We start from the raw sequence: 16054 nt of genomic DNA on the forward strand, positions 1-16054 counted from the left end.
CACCATGTCGAAGTGACATGTACACACTAAAGATAAATTCATACGCCATACACCGTGGTTGCTTAGTGGTTCTGGTGTTGGGCTGCTAAGCACGAGGTCACGGGATGGAATCCCGGCCACGGTGGCCACCTTTGGATGGGGGCGAAAGGCAGAAGACACCCGCTTACTTACATTTAGGTGCACGTTAAAGAACCCCAGGAGGTCCGAGTTATTCCGTATTCCCCCCCTACTACGGCGTGCCTCAAAATCAGATGGTGGTGTTGGCACGTAAAACCCCGTAATTTAATGTAATCTGCCGAACAAAACTGACAATTTTTTTCTGAATCACCGGAGACTAGCTGGCCCATTCCGAAAGGAATAAAAGTTCGGCAAGTGTTACATTATTCTACCACAAGAAGGTGAAAGCCTGCTGCACATTTGGTAATTCATGTAGTTATACAATCGGGGCTAGACTGCTTGCCAGACATAACGAGCCTGGCAGTAAGGCGACCTCATTAACGCCACTAATGAACAATTAACGTAGTACCTAAAGTGCACGCACTATAGCCACATATTTAGTCAGCGAGATGGCTGTGACGTGACGTGTGCAATCACGCACGCGTTAGGCACACCTTTAGTAAGCCCGAATCATGGAGCAGCCGTGGCTAGGTCGTCTCGCACCTCGAAGGCCCGGGTTCGATTCACACTCAGACCGAAATGTACCCAATTTCTTTTTCAAAGCCACTAATTTAGTTTGTTTACATGAACTTCCCTTAGAAATGTGACTTCAATCCGATAATTTTTTTGCGGCGTCGGTCAATTTTCGTCACGGCTCATGCAGTTTCGCCAAGGTCACCGCCAAGGGCAACGCCAACGAAGGCACCTAAGGCTTTCACCTTAAAAGGATGCTTACCCGCCAATCGCTCTGGCACCGGTTACTATATAGAAGCTGGCGGGCAGAATGAATTTATCTGCGTATAAGAAATTGCAGCATGTATACGACGTCGCTCATCCAACTCCTTTTCGCTGAGGATCCGTACCTTCCAGTGCACGCCGCGGCGATTCTCGACCAGCCACCGCTGTTACGTCTCAAGACAGCAAAGCACATTCTTTGGGTGTTACCCTCCGAGGCAGCCCCTTTCAGCAGCTCTGTCCAGATGGCGACAATGCCCGACACCGACCATGACAAGGTGACCGTCACCGAGATGCCATTGATTGATGCTAGGGGCCATCTTCCTGGAATTACTACCGCGGGAACAGTGACGATCTCAGTTTGCCAGATGGCCACGCAGTTGCGGCGAATACGAGGGTGGGGGTGCAACATTGGAGGCGGAGGCCAGCGGGACGGCGCGACGTCATCGGCGGGATATTGTGAACAGCCGACGATTGTGACTGGCCGAGACATAGTTATCAGATTCCCTAGACTGGTCCCCTAGAGAAGACGCCTTCTTTATAAGCGGACACATTTAGGGTCCTCGCGTATCCTGAAGTGTTCTTATGTGTACTAAAACATATAGTGAGGCAGACAGTCAAAGTGATCCTACATGGAGTGGGCTTCCATAGCTGGAACCGCTGTGCATATTGTACAATAAACCCTTTTCCTCTCGCTCCTACACCCGGACGTACTCATTCCTATGACTGAAGGATCATCGGCCTAAACGCTACCCCCGAGTCCCAACACCGCAAGCTAAACAAGGGGAAGCGAACACCGGCGCACCGCGCCTCCTCATCTGGTTATCTATTTTCACTGTTCTAGCTCGGACCCAACAAAGCAAACAAAAGTGACCTGTCATAAACGAGGAGAGCGTTCGATCGGACTCTCCAAACAACGGTGATGGTCATCGCCCGATGCTTGAGTCAGCGGCGACGAAAATTAGATGTCCGAAGATTGGAATAAAATCAGAATGGAATAGTTGCACGTTATACGGCTCCTGGCCATTGGATGCTGTCTTGCTCAATGGGGAAGTCTCGAATATTGGGAAAATCGAGGCGTCCCGGAACAACCAGGGGCATTACTCGCAGAGCTCAAACCCAAGCTCCAACACCAACAAAATGGGGCTAAAGGGGATAGTAAGTGCAGAGGAGGCTCGGAAGAAGCGTCGAGCGTAGCTGAAAAAATTTTGATACGCGGCCTGGTTTAGAACGCTAGCGCTTGCTGGCTCGTAAACGCGAAGTGGAGAAGCGTCGAGTGGCGGCAATGAGCACAGACAATGTGAACAATTCGCCCATAGAAACGCGAAGAGGAGCAGCGTCGATACTCAGCGACAAATGGCATGAGTGGACATTGGTTGGTAAACGTGAACAAAAAACAGCGGAACCGGACCATGTATAGTTTATAAATGTAAAGAAATACTTTTGAAAACACTTCGCGCAGCTCGAGTTCGGTTCTTTGTGCAGTGTGTGCGACGGCGACTCTGATTTCTTTCTGACATGTCTGCTATGTTGTAGAGCCCCAAGTTTACTTGTCCATGCTCGTCCTGTAGTCTATACTTGCAAATGGTTTCTAAACAAAGAACAGAATTCTTACAGCAAACACACACACAAAAAAACTTCGCCTATACCTATTGCAACAGCGCGTAGGATCCAAAGAACTTTTTTTATTATTGAACAGTGCAATTAATAAAAGACGAGCGTTAAATCTAGGATCTCAATCAAACAAAATAAAGCTCTGATGCCGGTGGGAGCTGCACCCACAACTTCCTCGTCCCGTGTGTGATGCTTTACTGATTGTGCCAGGAAAACGACTGCCCCTCCGTCTGCTTTTTGGGGGGCATTTACGTACATGTATTTTAGCTATAGCCCTGGCAGTCTTACGAAGCGCCACTCACGACCATGGTGGGGCATGTAGAACACCCATTAAACCACTGGCGTTACTGTTGCGTGATTTAAAAAAAATATAGAACTGGCTCACTTTGCTTTTCCTTTACTAAGATTATGAAGTTTATCATAAATATAATTTTGATCTTTATGAAATTGTGCAGTTGAAAAGTAATAATTAAAATAACAGGTAATTTCCTCTAGGCTTTTATTGGTTTCATTGTCTGTTGGCTTCTTAAGGTTCTACGTGAAGTATCTAATGATTCCGCATGTCCCCCACATGGGTCATCGAAAGTTCAAGGGTAAGCATAAACCAAGGACGGTTCACATACAACATGTATGAGCACTCTGGCTTTGGCTAATTATCGAACATTACGTATTCATGGAAACCTCATGATAACCACGTGTAATAATATTTTAGGTTCGCTTGATAAGAAAAACGCAAACGTTTGCTTCCGAGTGGGTATAACTATCGCGGATGAGCGCGAAATGCCTTTCACGTACATGTATGCCCGCAAGAGTGAAATTCAATCCTGATTGACATGTTCCTCCAGGATATCGTGCGGGCAGAGTTGCCACGCAAAAACACAATCACACAAAAGTTACAAAAGACGAGCGCAGAAGATGGGACCAAACCGCCGAAATTCGCAACGTGCCTTACGTAAATTAAGCAACAGGGTAATAATATGAAACTGCTCTATAAATAACCACCAGTCACCTACTCAACCAAAGGAGCTTAACGTGAGAACAAAATGGCGGTAATAAAATTATGTTTGTTTTTATCAATCGATCAATACCGCAGTCCTCTTTTTACAGAGGCGAACAGAAGGAGAGGTGAATCGCAATGACACAGCAGCTAAAACAGAAACGAACACGATACTATGACCTATCTAGTCTAAGGCGCCACCTCGCAAGAACCGAGTTGCATGTAGTGTAACAGACGTAGCAGTGATTCTCGCATAAACTGCTGCTAACTTTAAAAGAGTTGAATGTCGGACTAGTTGAGACTTTGACATGAGAACCATCTTGAAATAGCGCGCGACGGGACGGCCCAACAGAAAGGAAGTGCGCGGTGTTCGTCTTCCTTGTGCTGTGCCGTTGCGCGCTATTTCAAGATGGTGCTGCTAACTTTTTCAAGAAGGCTACGCGTCAGCGCATTTAGGTATGAAAGCCGTATCCTGCTTACTTTTCGACCCATATCTTATTTTCATCAGCTACCAAGGACGAGGTCACGGGCTGGATATACTCGACTGCTGCGACCACACTTTATCGGGGATGCAATCAAAAGAATAGTAAACTGAGTAGTAGGTATGTATTCAAGTTGAACTTTAAACAAGGACGAAAGGGAGACCACACGACTACAGCTCTCAGTCGTGCGGTCTTTATTTCGTGCTTGTTCACTTTTGGCGCTGAAATTTACATACGGGAATCAAAGAATAACAACTGCGGTGTTCTGATATTTCAGCTCAGGTGAAAGAAGTGACTGATTGAAAATAATCGGAGGTTCACGTACACCAGACATCCGAAGGGGCCCCATAGCTGTGTCCAACAAGCACCCAGACAATGCTCCAGAAACGAATGCCGTGCAGAAATTTCATGCTGTAGGAGTCGGAGGTCTTGTCTGTCGGTATGTTGAGCATCATTCGGGTATTGGACACCACAGAAAATGACGTCACAACTGAAAGTAGTATATCTGAAAACAAGACAAAAAAAAGTGAGAGAGGGAATAATGGTTAACGTTAGCGCGAATATCAAGAACAGAGAAGAGATTTCCTAGGACGATTGCTTAGATTGCTTAGGAAGCTTTCGCTAAATGTTATTGCAGAAAAACGAACAGTTATATCGGTTGTTTCAGGTCACCTCAACAAAAAAAAAAAAAGAGCAATGTTGTGCATCTTACACAAATGAGACCAACGGAAAATTCCTTGTAATCGTCTTGAGTTACACACACAATTTTTTTTTCATTTTGCATATACCTATCTAGCTATAACTCTAATTGCACCCAATTTTATGTATATTTTTTTGAAGACATAACTTTAGTATTTCAAAAGTGGTAGTGTGTGCTAAGAAACACCGAACAGGTTGTTTCTATTACGTTATCTTTTATGTGGCTGTTTTTTTCCGGTATTTCAAAAAAAAGACGCAAAATACGAAGAAAGAAATGAGGACGCTTATAGCGTTATCGGGCCCCGTTCGTATCGCATTTTTCTTTATGAGTAGGCTTCACTGCAACACGCAATGTGGGAAAGCCAGCTTACAAATACCAAGCTTACACCGATCCTGTTAATGTCGGCTTCACTTTTAAACACAGATGCATTGCTGAGAAGACATTTTTGCAGTGGCAATATATGCCATATTATATAAGAAATTGGAGGACGCTTAAGCTTCGCCTTTAAGAAAGGAACGCGATAGCGTTATCAGGCTCCGTTCGCATCACATTTTTCTTTATGAGTAGGCCTCACTACAAAACTCAACGTGGGAAAGCTAGCTTACAAAGACCAAGCTTACACTGGTCACCATAAAGTCGGCTTTACTTTTACACACAAATGCATTGCTGGGAAGACACTTTTACAGGAGCAATTTAAGCCATCTCATATCACAATGTGAAGGCCATAGGACCTTTTTTTATCATTTTATTAATTGTTTGCTACTGCCCCGACGCGCGCGCGTGTCCAAAACGCATTAGGCAGGCCAAGTCCCAATTTGACCTGCCGAGGATGCGAGCGCCATCTGGATGAGATTTTCGCAAGTAGCATACCCGAGCGCGCGGCTGTTGGTATAGTAGAAATGCTGGCAAAAGGGGTTTGTGTTTCAGTTTCCTCGTAACAGAATTATGTTTTCTCGTACATTCAACTAACAGTCCGACGGCACCATGCCTGTAGGTTGTGGTTAAGTCGTACTTCGCCATTTTTCTGACGGATTTCACTGTGAGAAATTCAATTTTCGTTCACTAACACCTAGCACCACGCGGAGGGCCGGCGCGGTCGGGGTGATTCGCGATGATTTTCTCCACCACGGATGCCGACACCCACGCCGGCGCCGATGCCGGATTTTCTGCGACACGGGGCCTTTAACGCTATCACGTTAAAACAGAACAGCAACAAACATGAGTATTTGTGTCTGAATGCAATTATGACGCTTTTATAAGCACTCTCCACTTTTCAAGGCTACGTGTCAGTGCGTTTGGATATAATGGTATGTTGCATCTCAAATGTCTCACTGATGAATAGGCAATAAAGTGTGTATTGATGGCGTTGGTGATTAGTGAGACCTTCGTTACAATAATACTGTGTGTAAAGCGCGAACGTGAAACTGCGAGTCATGAGCACGAATACACGAGGACAAGCGCTCGTCCTCGTGTATTCTTCGTGACTCTCTGTTAAACGTTCGCGCGTTACACACAGCATAATGCAGCACAAACTAGCTCCGAATCAGCTACGCTACGTTCATTCTACTTACTCTTGGCTGCGCCTTTCTCCTTGCTGCTGGAGCAACACAGATCCACTGCTGTTCCAAGCGCGATCAGCAGGGTGAGAGCGCCGAGACATGCTCTGCCGAATGAAGAACACGGAAGATTGGTGGGAAAATGTCGCTGGACGTCTTTCTTTTTTTTTTCCACCGCTCTTATATAGTTAGCATCACTGAATAGGGCCTTTGCACATACTCACAGTATGATACGTTGTGTCTTCGTAATCTCAGGAGGTATCGATGTGACGCAGTTTGTGATGGTGACGTCTACAATACGAGGAAGCACTGAAAGAGTAAAGCGATACACAAGGTGAAAAAGCGATACACAAGGTGAATGCGGCGATTGTTCTGGTAGGATTCGATTCTTGGTGAGCGCCCATGACGTCAGCGATACAATAAATGCGAGCCGCGGTGGTGGCTTAGTGGCTTTGGCGTCGCGCTGCTAAGCACGAGGTCGCAGGATCAAATCCCGGCGAGGCGGACGCATTTCGATGCGGGTCAAGTGCAAGAACATCCACGTAAGGTGCATTTTGATTGCACGTTAAAGAACCCCGGGTGGTCAAAATTAAATAGGAGTTCCCCCTCTACGTAGTACGGCGTGCCTCATAATCAGATCGTTGTATTGGCACGTAATACCCCTTAATTTTAGTTAAATTTTTGAAAAATAATTGTGGCCGTTCGGTTCATGTTGTTCGTCATGCGCGCTGAAGCCAGAGGTGAAGTTCCTGGGTGGGAAGGGCTGAAGGAACCCACCTGCTTTTAACAGAGAGTTCAGTTCTCTCTCGCTGCAGGCGTCGAGCACGCAGATTCCTAATCGTAGTATCGGGACCCTCTGCTCATAAACGTGCTCTCGAAATTTAGGTACCTGTGTGAGAAACAACAAGAAAAATTTTAGTCAGGAACACTTGTTCAGGAGCATTTCAATGCAAGAGTTAAACGCGAGATGCTCGTTCCTTAAGGCCACCTTATAAGCAATTATTCAGTCAACTGCTAATGCTAGACAAATAGGTCAAGTACCGTGTATGGCGGTTTTCGGTAAGCCAGAGAAGGTAAAAAAAAAAAAAAAACTTCATCAGGTCTGCGCAATACGTTAGTAGGCATACATCATGAACAGCATTAGCTGTTAAAAGCAAACCCCTAAATGCCCGCAAGGACTTCCCCAGTGATATCTAACGTTCTTTCCGATTTTGGTAATGAAAAAAGGTTTTAGCTGTTCTGTTCAGTTATAACGTGGTTGCAGTGGACAGATTGACGAGGAACAGTATCTCAGTTTCGCCAACCCTGTATTCACATGCCAACATGTATTTGTTGTCGTGGCTCCCTTAACAAATATATGCTGGTAGGAGACATTAAGGGCTACACCAGTATGGTCTCTCGAATCCAAACTTTGCAAGGATACAGGTTTGACCACGCTGGAACGACATGGTTTTCTAGTGTATAGCGCAAAAACGTTTGAGCCACGGACAGACAGAAGGCAAGACAAGCGCTTATTGGGGTTAATACGCTTCTTTGGACGAGATCGCGCTGACGAGGATTGTATATGCCAATGAGTGCTTCGCATTTGAGCCCTAAGGCAACAGAGCTTGAAAGGGATAGTTCGCGTCGCCTTCGGAAGGCCATGCATGTCGAATGAGCTCGGCCATGCACTTCGGGTCCTGATAACATGCAGTCACGGTCACGCGTGCTGTGACCTCGAAACATGAACATACAGACGGTATAGGTTTTCCCAAAGTAAACGGTACATAGACCACGGTGTTGGTGTCCATCCTCACTGACGCGTGAACCAATGAAAATTATGGCCCGTTCGCACCCGTGCGCATACACGCGTCGCTCGTGGTAAAAAAAAAAGAAAAAAAAAAACGACTGTTAATTCGCGCGAAGTATAGTGTGCGCGCGTTTACATTATGTCATGGAAGCTCGTTGTGTTAACCTTTGTGCCCACTTACACCTTATGTGGCTTGTTTTCCGTGCTATTTTCTTGTAACTTGCGGGATATTTTCAAACGATTAGCAGTCTTGGCATTTTAAGACCAGTTTTCTTTCCGGCTGTCCATCTAACCGTTTTCGCGGGCCGATCCCAAATGAGCTAAAAATGTGGGCCTAACCTTGCTTACGCAGCTCTTCAATGAAAAAAATAAATAAATTAATAAATAAAGGAAAAGATCCTCGAGAATTCATCCGTAAATATTTTTGTATCAAAAGAATGCTATTCCCACACTTGAATAGTCGTCGTAAATGAGTTATGCCCGAATTTGTGGTAACTTACTTTTTTTTTATACACAGAAGCCACATTGCTTCGCGACGCTTTCATTTTTATCAATGAAACAATGATCATCAGACAAATCCGGGTGAATATGCGGATAGCCGCTTTAGAAAAAGTTCAAGTAAGCGTCGCGTTGTCATCAAAAATAGCAGAAAAAAAAAAGAAACAGTGAAGTTCGACTGAGCAATTACCTAATTTGAAAGCCCGGCAGGCTTTTTCGTAGACAATATACTTTTCCCTTGAAATGTGTGTCTTAGACTGGTTACTGCAATTTGTTAAAGTTTGATGAAAATGGCAAATGTTAAACAAAAGAGAGAAAAGAGAGAAAGTAGTCATGCATCACTAACCGTGATTCGGTTTAAGCTGCTGTTCATTTTTACGGAGAATCAACAATCTTTTCTATATTATGGTTGTCTCTGTGCGCTGATAACCTAAAAGAGTTCCTGGAAAGCGAAGGTAGAGGATTCAAAACATGACGTCTTTTTACGAAGGCAAAACACCTGAGACCAGGGCCAAGCCACATTCACAAAACCCTTCGTTGGCAAGTATACCCTTTGTCATTGGTCAGCCTCGGCCACCTTCGCTAACAATATGCCCAGCATCAGGATTGGCTGATATTTGCTCTTGCGAACAATTATAGCCCAAAAGCTTTTTGTGAATACGGATAGAGGTATTTTTGAAACAGATACAGCGAAAGCTCCTCAACAGGCTCGCATCAGCCGCGTCGGCAGATAACATCATCGAAGGGTTTCATAGAAGGCAAGCCAAAATCCTGCTATCGTAAATGGAACGTACTACAACAGCTATATGGGTTGCTTTTGTACGAATTCTATCCAGGGACCTTATCACGGATATCTCGGTAGAAAACACGTGACCACAGTGACGGCTAGTGCGTTTTTCTCGACACTTTGACTTGTCTTTGTTGAGGCCCAGACGAAGACAAGCAGGTGTACAGAAACATATGCACTGCCCTAGGCATTACTGGCGTGCTCTTTTTTTTTTTTTTTTACTTAAAGATAAGCTTTCTTTTTTTTTTTGCGAACACTCCCGGACTTTCCTGACGACCATGGCTGCTGCGTGCTCTGCGGTCTTGCGGAACAGCTTATGCTTAAAGAAAAGTAATTACGAGCCCCATGGTTTGATCGAACCTCTGAGCACCAGCACAGCAGCCCGATGTTCTACCATTAGGCCATCATGACACGTATACGTCTACTACCACTAGCTCTTTTTTGAGCTAGTGGGCGTTGTGCTCTTGCACACCCGTGCTAGCGCGCCAGTTTCCGTCACGCCGATGACGCAGGAATGAAATGGGCAAATCGATAGCATTTGATTAACCGCTTCACGATAGCTTCGCTTCACATAGATTCCAAGATGTGTGTTGGATCTGCTTTTTTTTCCCCCTTGGTATAATTTGAGCGTGTCCACTGTGGCAGTCTGGCTCTATAAGAAAGAAGAAGACAGGACAAAATGTATGTTCGCATTTTAAATGTTCTTGGGACGCGACTAATGTGCGATACATTTTTCGAGAGAGACGATATTTCGCGAGAGTAGAGCGAAAGGCCAGAGCCACCGTAGTGGTGCTATCCCGACTTGGACAATCATCGTAGTCAATTTGTCAGTGATGGTATAGGCACAAGCTACCGCTGAACAGAAAAAAGAAAACTTCCGGCAGAATCCACTTCTGCCGAAAGCTTTTTTTTCTGTTCAGCGGTAGTTCGTGCCTGCCATCACTGACAAAGTGAAAACAAAAATAGCGCTATACGCAAGGACCGGTTCGTGATCTGTAGACTGGGTATATATTGCCTTACAAACAAGGGGTTGAAATCACAAAGCTTTTTGCTTGTACGAGTTGTTTGCCATCGGCCGGTCGACCTCCCTAATAATGCGTCCAACACCGTGATTAGCTCGCTGCTGCGCTTAGGCACACTTTTAGCATAAGAGTTTTTTTTTGAGTACGGACCAAGGATTATTACAAAAAAAAAAAAAAAACAGCCGAAGCGCCAGCTCACCCGCGGGTGCGAGAACTTTACGGCTTCGGTAATGTGGTCGTCGAGGTCCGTCTTGTTTCCGGCGTAGGCCATTAGGTTGCAGTACTGCGCGCGCGCCGTTTCGCGACCGTAGTCGTCGTGCACCACGGTCTCGACGCACTCGTCGAAAGCCCCCAAGTCGACTCGCGTCGTCGAGAGGGCCCCCGTCGGGTACTTTCCAGACGCGTCGAACACTGCGAGAAATGGTTACTCGTTAGAAGAAAAAAAAAAAAAGAAGAAAATAGCTTTTGCTTTGCTGCAACGGTCAAGACCCCATGAGAGAGGGGTTAGATCACAAAACGACAGGTACAAGCAGAGAACACAAGCACTTGGGAAAAGATTGCGCGCTTGTATACATGCGGTTTTTCTATTGTATACCTTTGTGTTTCTTAAAAATTGCCACAGATAATATGTCTTAAACGTCACGCATCAATTAGCCAAACAAAAAAGCATTACTGATATTTTAAGTGTTATAAAGAGAGAGAGAGAGAATAGGAAAGATAGGAAGGTAGGAAGGCTAACCGGAAAAGCGCTCGATTGGCTACCCTACACAGGAGAATAGAGAGAAAGGAATATAAATGTCAGAGAGACGAAAAGAGAAAGAGACAATTTCCTGACCATATGCACGTACAAGGTAATAGTTAAATTTGGATAAAGGTGTCCGCACAGGCCCAATGAATTTAAAATAGCACTATAGAGCCTTCTGAACATGGTGCATCCATGAAATGGTAGTTACGCGTTTAGAATTTGGGCTACGGATATAAGCCAGTCGTCCATTTGTGATAATGCGTGGGAGAGTGATTGCCTCTGTACGTCGAACTGAGGGCAGTCGCACAGCAGGAGGTCAGCACCTGCAATGCGCCAATGCAGATCATGTGCTCGACGGGCACCGAGTTCAGAAAAAAAAAAACAGATGAGGTGAGCAAAATTCGACATGGATTTGGGCAAACTGGTTAGGATCCACGGTGAAATGAAGGTACCGCGACGAATAAAGACGCCACAAATCCTTACTCGCAACTAAAAGATTATATTCGAAAAAAATGTTAAAAGCCAGCAGTACTAGCTGCACAGGCACTAAAATGTTTTGTACGAAGACCACTTTGCCCAGGTGAAAGCCAGAAGAAAAAAAAAAAAAAGAAAACCAGAGTGAGGCAATAAAACAAAGATGGTAAAAAGCGTGCGCGCTAAAATTCAATAAGAGAAGACCACATCACGCAGGCAGGCCTCATCACTTGCTATTAAATATGCGTTTTTTTACATAAAGTTTTAGTTGCGAGTAAATTAAGCCCTTGTACTTCGTCGTTGTTGGTCGCGCTACCTTTATTTGGGATAGGGTGGCATATCTCGGTCTGTGAAGCTGCAGGGGCCTTTTCCGCATGCCGCGGTATGTAACTTGGCCAAGGTCGTATACCTACACGACCCTCGGAGCATCAAACGTACGACGTCACATCTGCGAGCGCATGCAGGAGACCTCGCGGAATCGGTGGCGTACGTGCGTGCTCGGCGGAAGTTGGCCAAAACCAACCACCTAATTAATTTTCCGCCTTGGTTCGATTACCTCAAGACTTCCTCAATTGTCTTGTATGCCTGCTCTGCTCGAGTACCCGTACCAAATGAACGTAAAACCGCCGGAATATGGTCATGGCTACAATATTCCGTGACAACGCCGTGACAATACGTGTTTTTTCTCGGAGCAGTCGTTGGCGCGCCTCGCGTTATGAAGTCGCGGCAGAAGAAAGAGCGAAATGGCGGTTCAATGTGCTCTTTTTTTTTTTATTTTTTGCGTACCGTCGAGGTTCTTCCTCTTTCAGTGCCTCTGTGCATCACCGAGCCGAGACCGCTGCGTTCATTTTGCCGACGCGACACCTGTCGCAAGCGCGAGGCTCCTGCGGAGCGTGCACGGCTGCAGCCTCACGCGTTGTATGCACACGCATGCTATACGCTACAGCGTTCCCTTGCGTGGCGTTCGACGCGTCTAATACCCCGCGATGAGGAAAAGTGTTCCTTTGATGGGACGTAGGATTTTATTAAATTACTCATTACTGTGGATTCGACGTTAATGCTGAATAAGGAAAAGATTCCCTTAACGTCTTGTTTACTCTTTGTGGATCTTTGCTTCTGTATGCGTCACTCTCTATCGCGCTAAAGACATTCGTATCGTCATAGCTCAGCGGCACACCGTACTGCTCATTCGCTGGAGTAAGCAGTGCAGGGGCGTCAACTGCACACGCTGGCTGACAGTATGCTGAGTTTGTTGCTTAGTTCTTTGCGGGCGCCATTGTGCGTCGGCTTAGCGCTTAGTGCACGTAGAAGACTTGCTAGCGCGTGTGAGGCCGCGTCAACCGCCCCAGTGGCTCAGTGGCTATCGAGCTGATCTGCCGAGCACGTGGTCGGGGGTTCGATCCCGGCTGCGGCGGACGCAATCCGATGCCGGCGGATTGCAAGAACCCTTGTGTACCATTCTATTGGTGCATATTAAAGAACCTCATGTGCTCAAAATTTAATCAGGAGCCTTCCACTACGGCGTCCCTCATAATTCATTCCTGCAATTTCGGGGCGTTAAATATCACAGTTCGATTTAATATAGCAACGCGCTCGAAGCCACCAAGAGAGAGAGGCGAGTCTTAATACAAGGCCGGGATTCCATACGTAACGATTCCATTTCAATTTATTGCGTTTCAGGATTTACTCAGTGGCCCGAGTGGCGCTCCGCGCACATTATCACCGTGCATGATCGACCGGTCGTGAACGGAGTATGATAAGGAACGAATATAATTGAGCCAAAGGAGTATTTACATCGTACCGACGGATGCATATACTCAATCATCATCATCATCATCGTCGTCATCATCATCAGCTTATATTTATGTCCACTGCAGGACGAAGGCCTCTCCCTGCGATCTCGAATTACCCCTGTCTTGCGCTAGCTGATTCCAACTTGCGCCTGCGAATTTCCTAACTTCATCACTCCACCTAGTTTTCTGCCGTCCTCGACTGTGCTTCCCTTCTCTTGGTATCCATTCAGTAACCCTAATGATCCACCAGTTATCCATCCTACGCGTTACATGGCCTGCCCACACATATTCCATAAATATGTTCAAATAAAAAAAATAATTAAATGTCACCTAGTAGACGGATGAGCACCGTCTGGAGGAAATTAGAGTCACTTTGCGATAAAGTCGATGTACGGCTACGCAAGAGTCAGTTATGCAAACTTTTTGAACATATATTTATGCTTTTCTTGCAGGGCATACTTGTAGCTCGACAAATTGTACACCGCGTTCGTACACATTCTATGTATACTTGCTCCTAACAGGTTATATATAAACGTCTGAAGGGGTTGTATTTTCCGGGTTCTAAACAAAATCCTTTTGAAGCACGGGAAAGAGAAAAACAGCTTCACAATGCCGGTTGCACGCCTCGGTTGGAGTGCTCTCAAGCGTGCCATCACCGAGCAAAGTGCACAGTTTGGGCGGGAAGAAGACGTGGGCTGCGGCATTCACTTTCAAATCGGTATAGCGCACGTCAGCTGCAGGCTCGTATTCACTCATTTCTCTTACCTATAGGAGCGTTTCCCGATTGGCCGGCGTCCGGGTGGTCCCAAATTATGATAGTGATTGGTATGATAACGAGGAGGCTATCTCCTTATGACGCCGATCCCTATCGTGAATGAGAGGCCCCCTCAAAGCCAGCCAAAGAGCAAATACTCGAGAAGTTTCACGAGCATACGGGTCGGGATTCTTTGCGAGGAAGGAACACGCTTATTAAACCGCAGTTGATAAGCGATAGGTTGACCACGACAGCACATAGAAACATTGTTAATCGCACCATGCATGCTTATACTCCGCGAGTTCTGGCACTTCAATGCATTAGATATAGTTGAGAAGATAGTGTTAGTAGTTCGCATGTGCGCGAACATGTTTAATTGTCGGTATCCATGCATGCGCCCGGCGCCTCGCAGCAGGGTGCTCGCGACATGTGTGCGATAACAAATCAATAAAATCGAGTGAAAAAAATCCTTACATTAAACCAGCCAAGGGGGCCGTAATGTAATGATTGTTTTCCTCCGATATTATTTTTTTCTTATCACCTATCGCAACGAGAGGCCGATACCGGCAATAACGTGTAGGCGTAGCATCCTGCCAGCAAATGGCGAAGGGCGAAAACAATGAAAAAAAAAAAAACCAACAAAAATAATCTTTACATAATACCGCCCCAGGGCCAGTACAATGTAAACATTCCTTACGCTCGATTCTATTCATTTCCTACGATCACCCCTGATCAACGCCGATCGATCCCGGTGATAACGTGGGTGCACGAGCAGGGACCACTCGGACCACTGTCGAAGCGCGATAACAGAGTAACATTGAAATAGAGTGGCTGTATTTACCCGACCCAGGTTCACATTTGTATACCGCACTCATGTCACGGTCTACACCATGTGCTCGGTGTCGTGCGCCTAAAGTAGAGGAAGGGGCGGATGAGGGCAAGGGCATGTGTAGCAATGATGCCGTTGTCCAACAATGCAGTTGGCACGATAGAAAGCAAAGAGCAATTCCGTTCATCTCGAGGACCAGGCATGCATACTGAAGGACTCACATCGCATCGCCCACGGGTCTAGGTTCCGGATGCCACGCACCAACTTGAAAAGACCGATGCTGCAGTCGACCGATAAATCCGCCTCGAGCACCTTGCGCGCGAGTCGAGGGGAGGCCCCGTCCATGGCATTGCCGATGAACTCCCTGAGCTTGGCCACGTAACTCACGTTCGGCTGCACCGTAGCTGCCGTCGTGAGATCCGAGTCCGTCTCGCCGTCACAGAGGCAGGACGTCGCCAAAGCGCACAGAAAAACAGTTAGCACGAAGAAGGCCGACGTCGTCGACGAACACTTCGCGCTCCTTTGAAAAGTCATGACGGACGCCAAAAAAGAGTCAGTGTCAAACACGTCAAGCCCGGATCAAAGTGCCAAAAGGCAAAGCTGCTAATTTGTGGGCGTTTAATAAGGTCGTTGCATTCCTAAATGCGATATTAATTCGTCGAATTAAACCACGCAGCGCGCATTGCTCGCTCGTCAACACCTACAATAATGACATTTGCGAGTCCGAGCGTGGGTAAAAGAGACGCGCCGTCGCATCTCCGGCCCGACCTCTCAGTAGCCGGCCCCTTGAATAGAGCGACTTCACGTATGGCAAGCAGCGCGTGGACTCGCTGCCCACCTTCTTTTATAACCACGCATGTCGTCACGAAGCCCGTACGGTGCGTCGATCCCCTCGAGATGGCCTTTCCAGATGAAACGCGGAAACACGGGCCAAGCCGATCGCCTTTCTTCTTATTTTTCTCGCTCTCGCTTTCCTTCGCGCGGTGGTGACCTTCTGGAGGCGGCGGTTGCGGCAGCCGCTTTGGCTCGTTCCTAGCGTGCCAAGCCTTGAACCCGCCGTGTTCTCTTCACAACATGCACCGCAAGATAGCTCGCACATTGCGTTCGCCGTCCTCCGAGCCCG

At 46.5% G+C, this 16054-nt stretch overlaps 1 protein-coding gene across 2 annotated transcripts in view; it reads right to left on the bottom strand.

Annotated features, from left to right (window-relative positions):
• The window catches only part of LOC119437089 (nose resistant to fluoxetine protein 6), a 36098-nt gene extending 20380 nt beyond the window's left edge, over positions 1-15718 (bottom strand). For both annotated transcript variants that reach the window (XM_037704166.2, XM_049660265.1), the window contains exons 1-6: positions 15153-15718; positions 10536-10747; positions 7018-7129; positions 6465-6549; positions 6256-6347; positions 4310-4489 (exon numbers count right to left, since the gene is read on the bottom strand). In XM_037704166.2, coding sequence (XP_037560094.1) covers positions 4310-4489; positions 6256-6347; positions 6465-6549; positions 7018-7129; positions 10536-10747; positions 15153-15465 — 994 coding nt within the window. In that variant the 5' untranslated portion in view covers positions 15466-15718. The remainder of the gene's footprint in view (positions 1-4309; positions 4490-6255; positions 6348-6464; positions 6550-7017; positions 7130-10535; positions 10748-15152) is intronic.
• Positions 15719-16054: the final 336 nt, after the last annotated feature.

This window comes from Dermacentor silvarum, chromosome 1 (genome assembly GCF_013339745.2).
Source record: "Dermacentor silvarum isolate Dsil-2018 chromosome 1, BIME_Dsil_1.4, whole genome shotgun sequence".
In the NCBI taxonomy this organism is placed as follows: Eukaryota; Metazoa; Arthropoda; class Arachnida; order Ixodida; family Ixodidae; genus Dermacentor; species Dermacentor silvarum.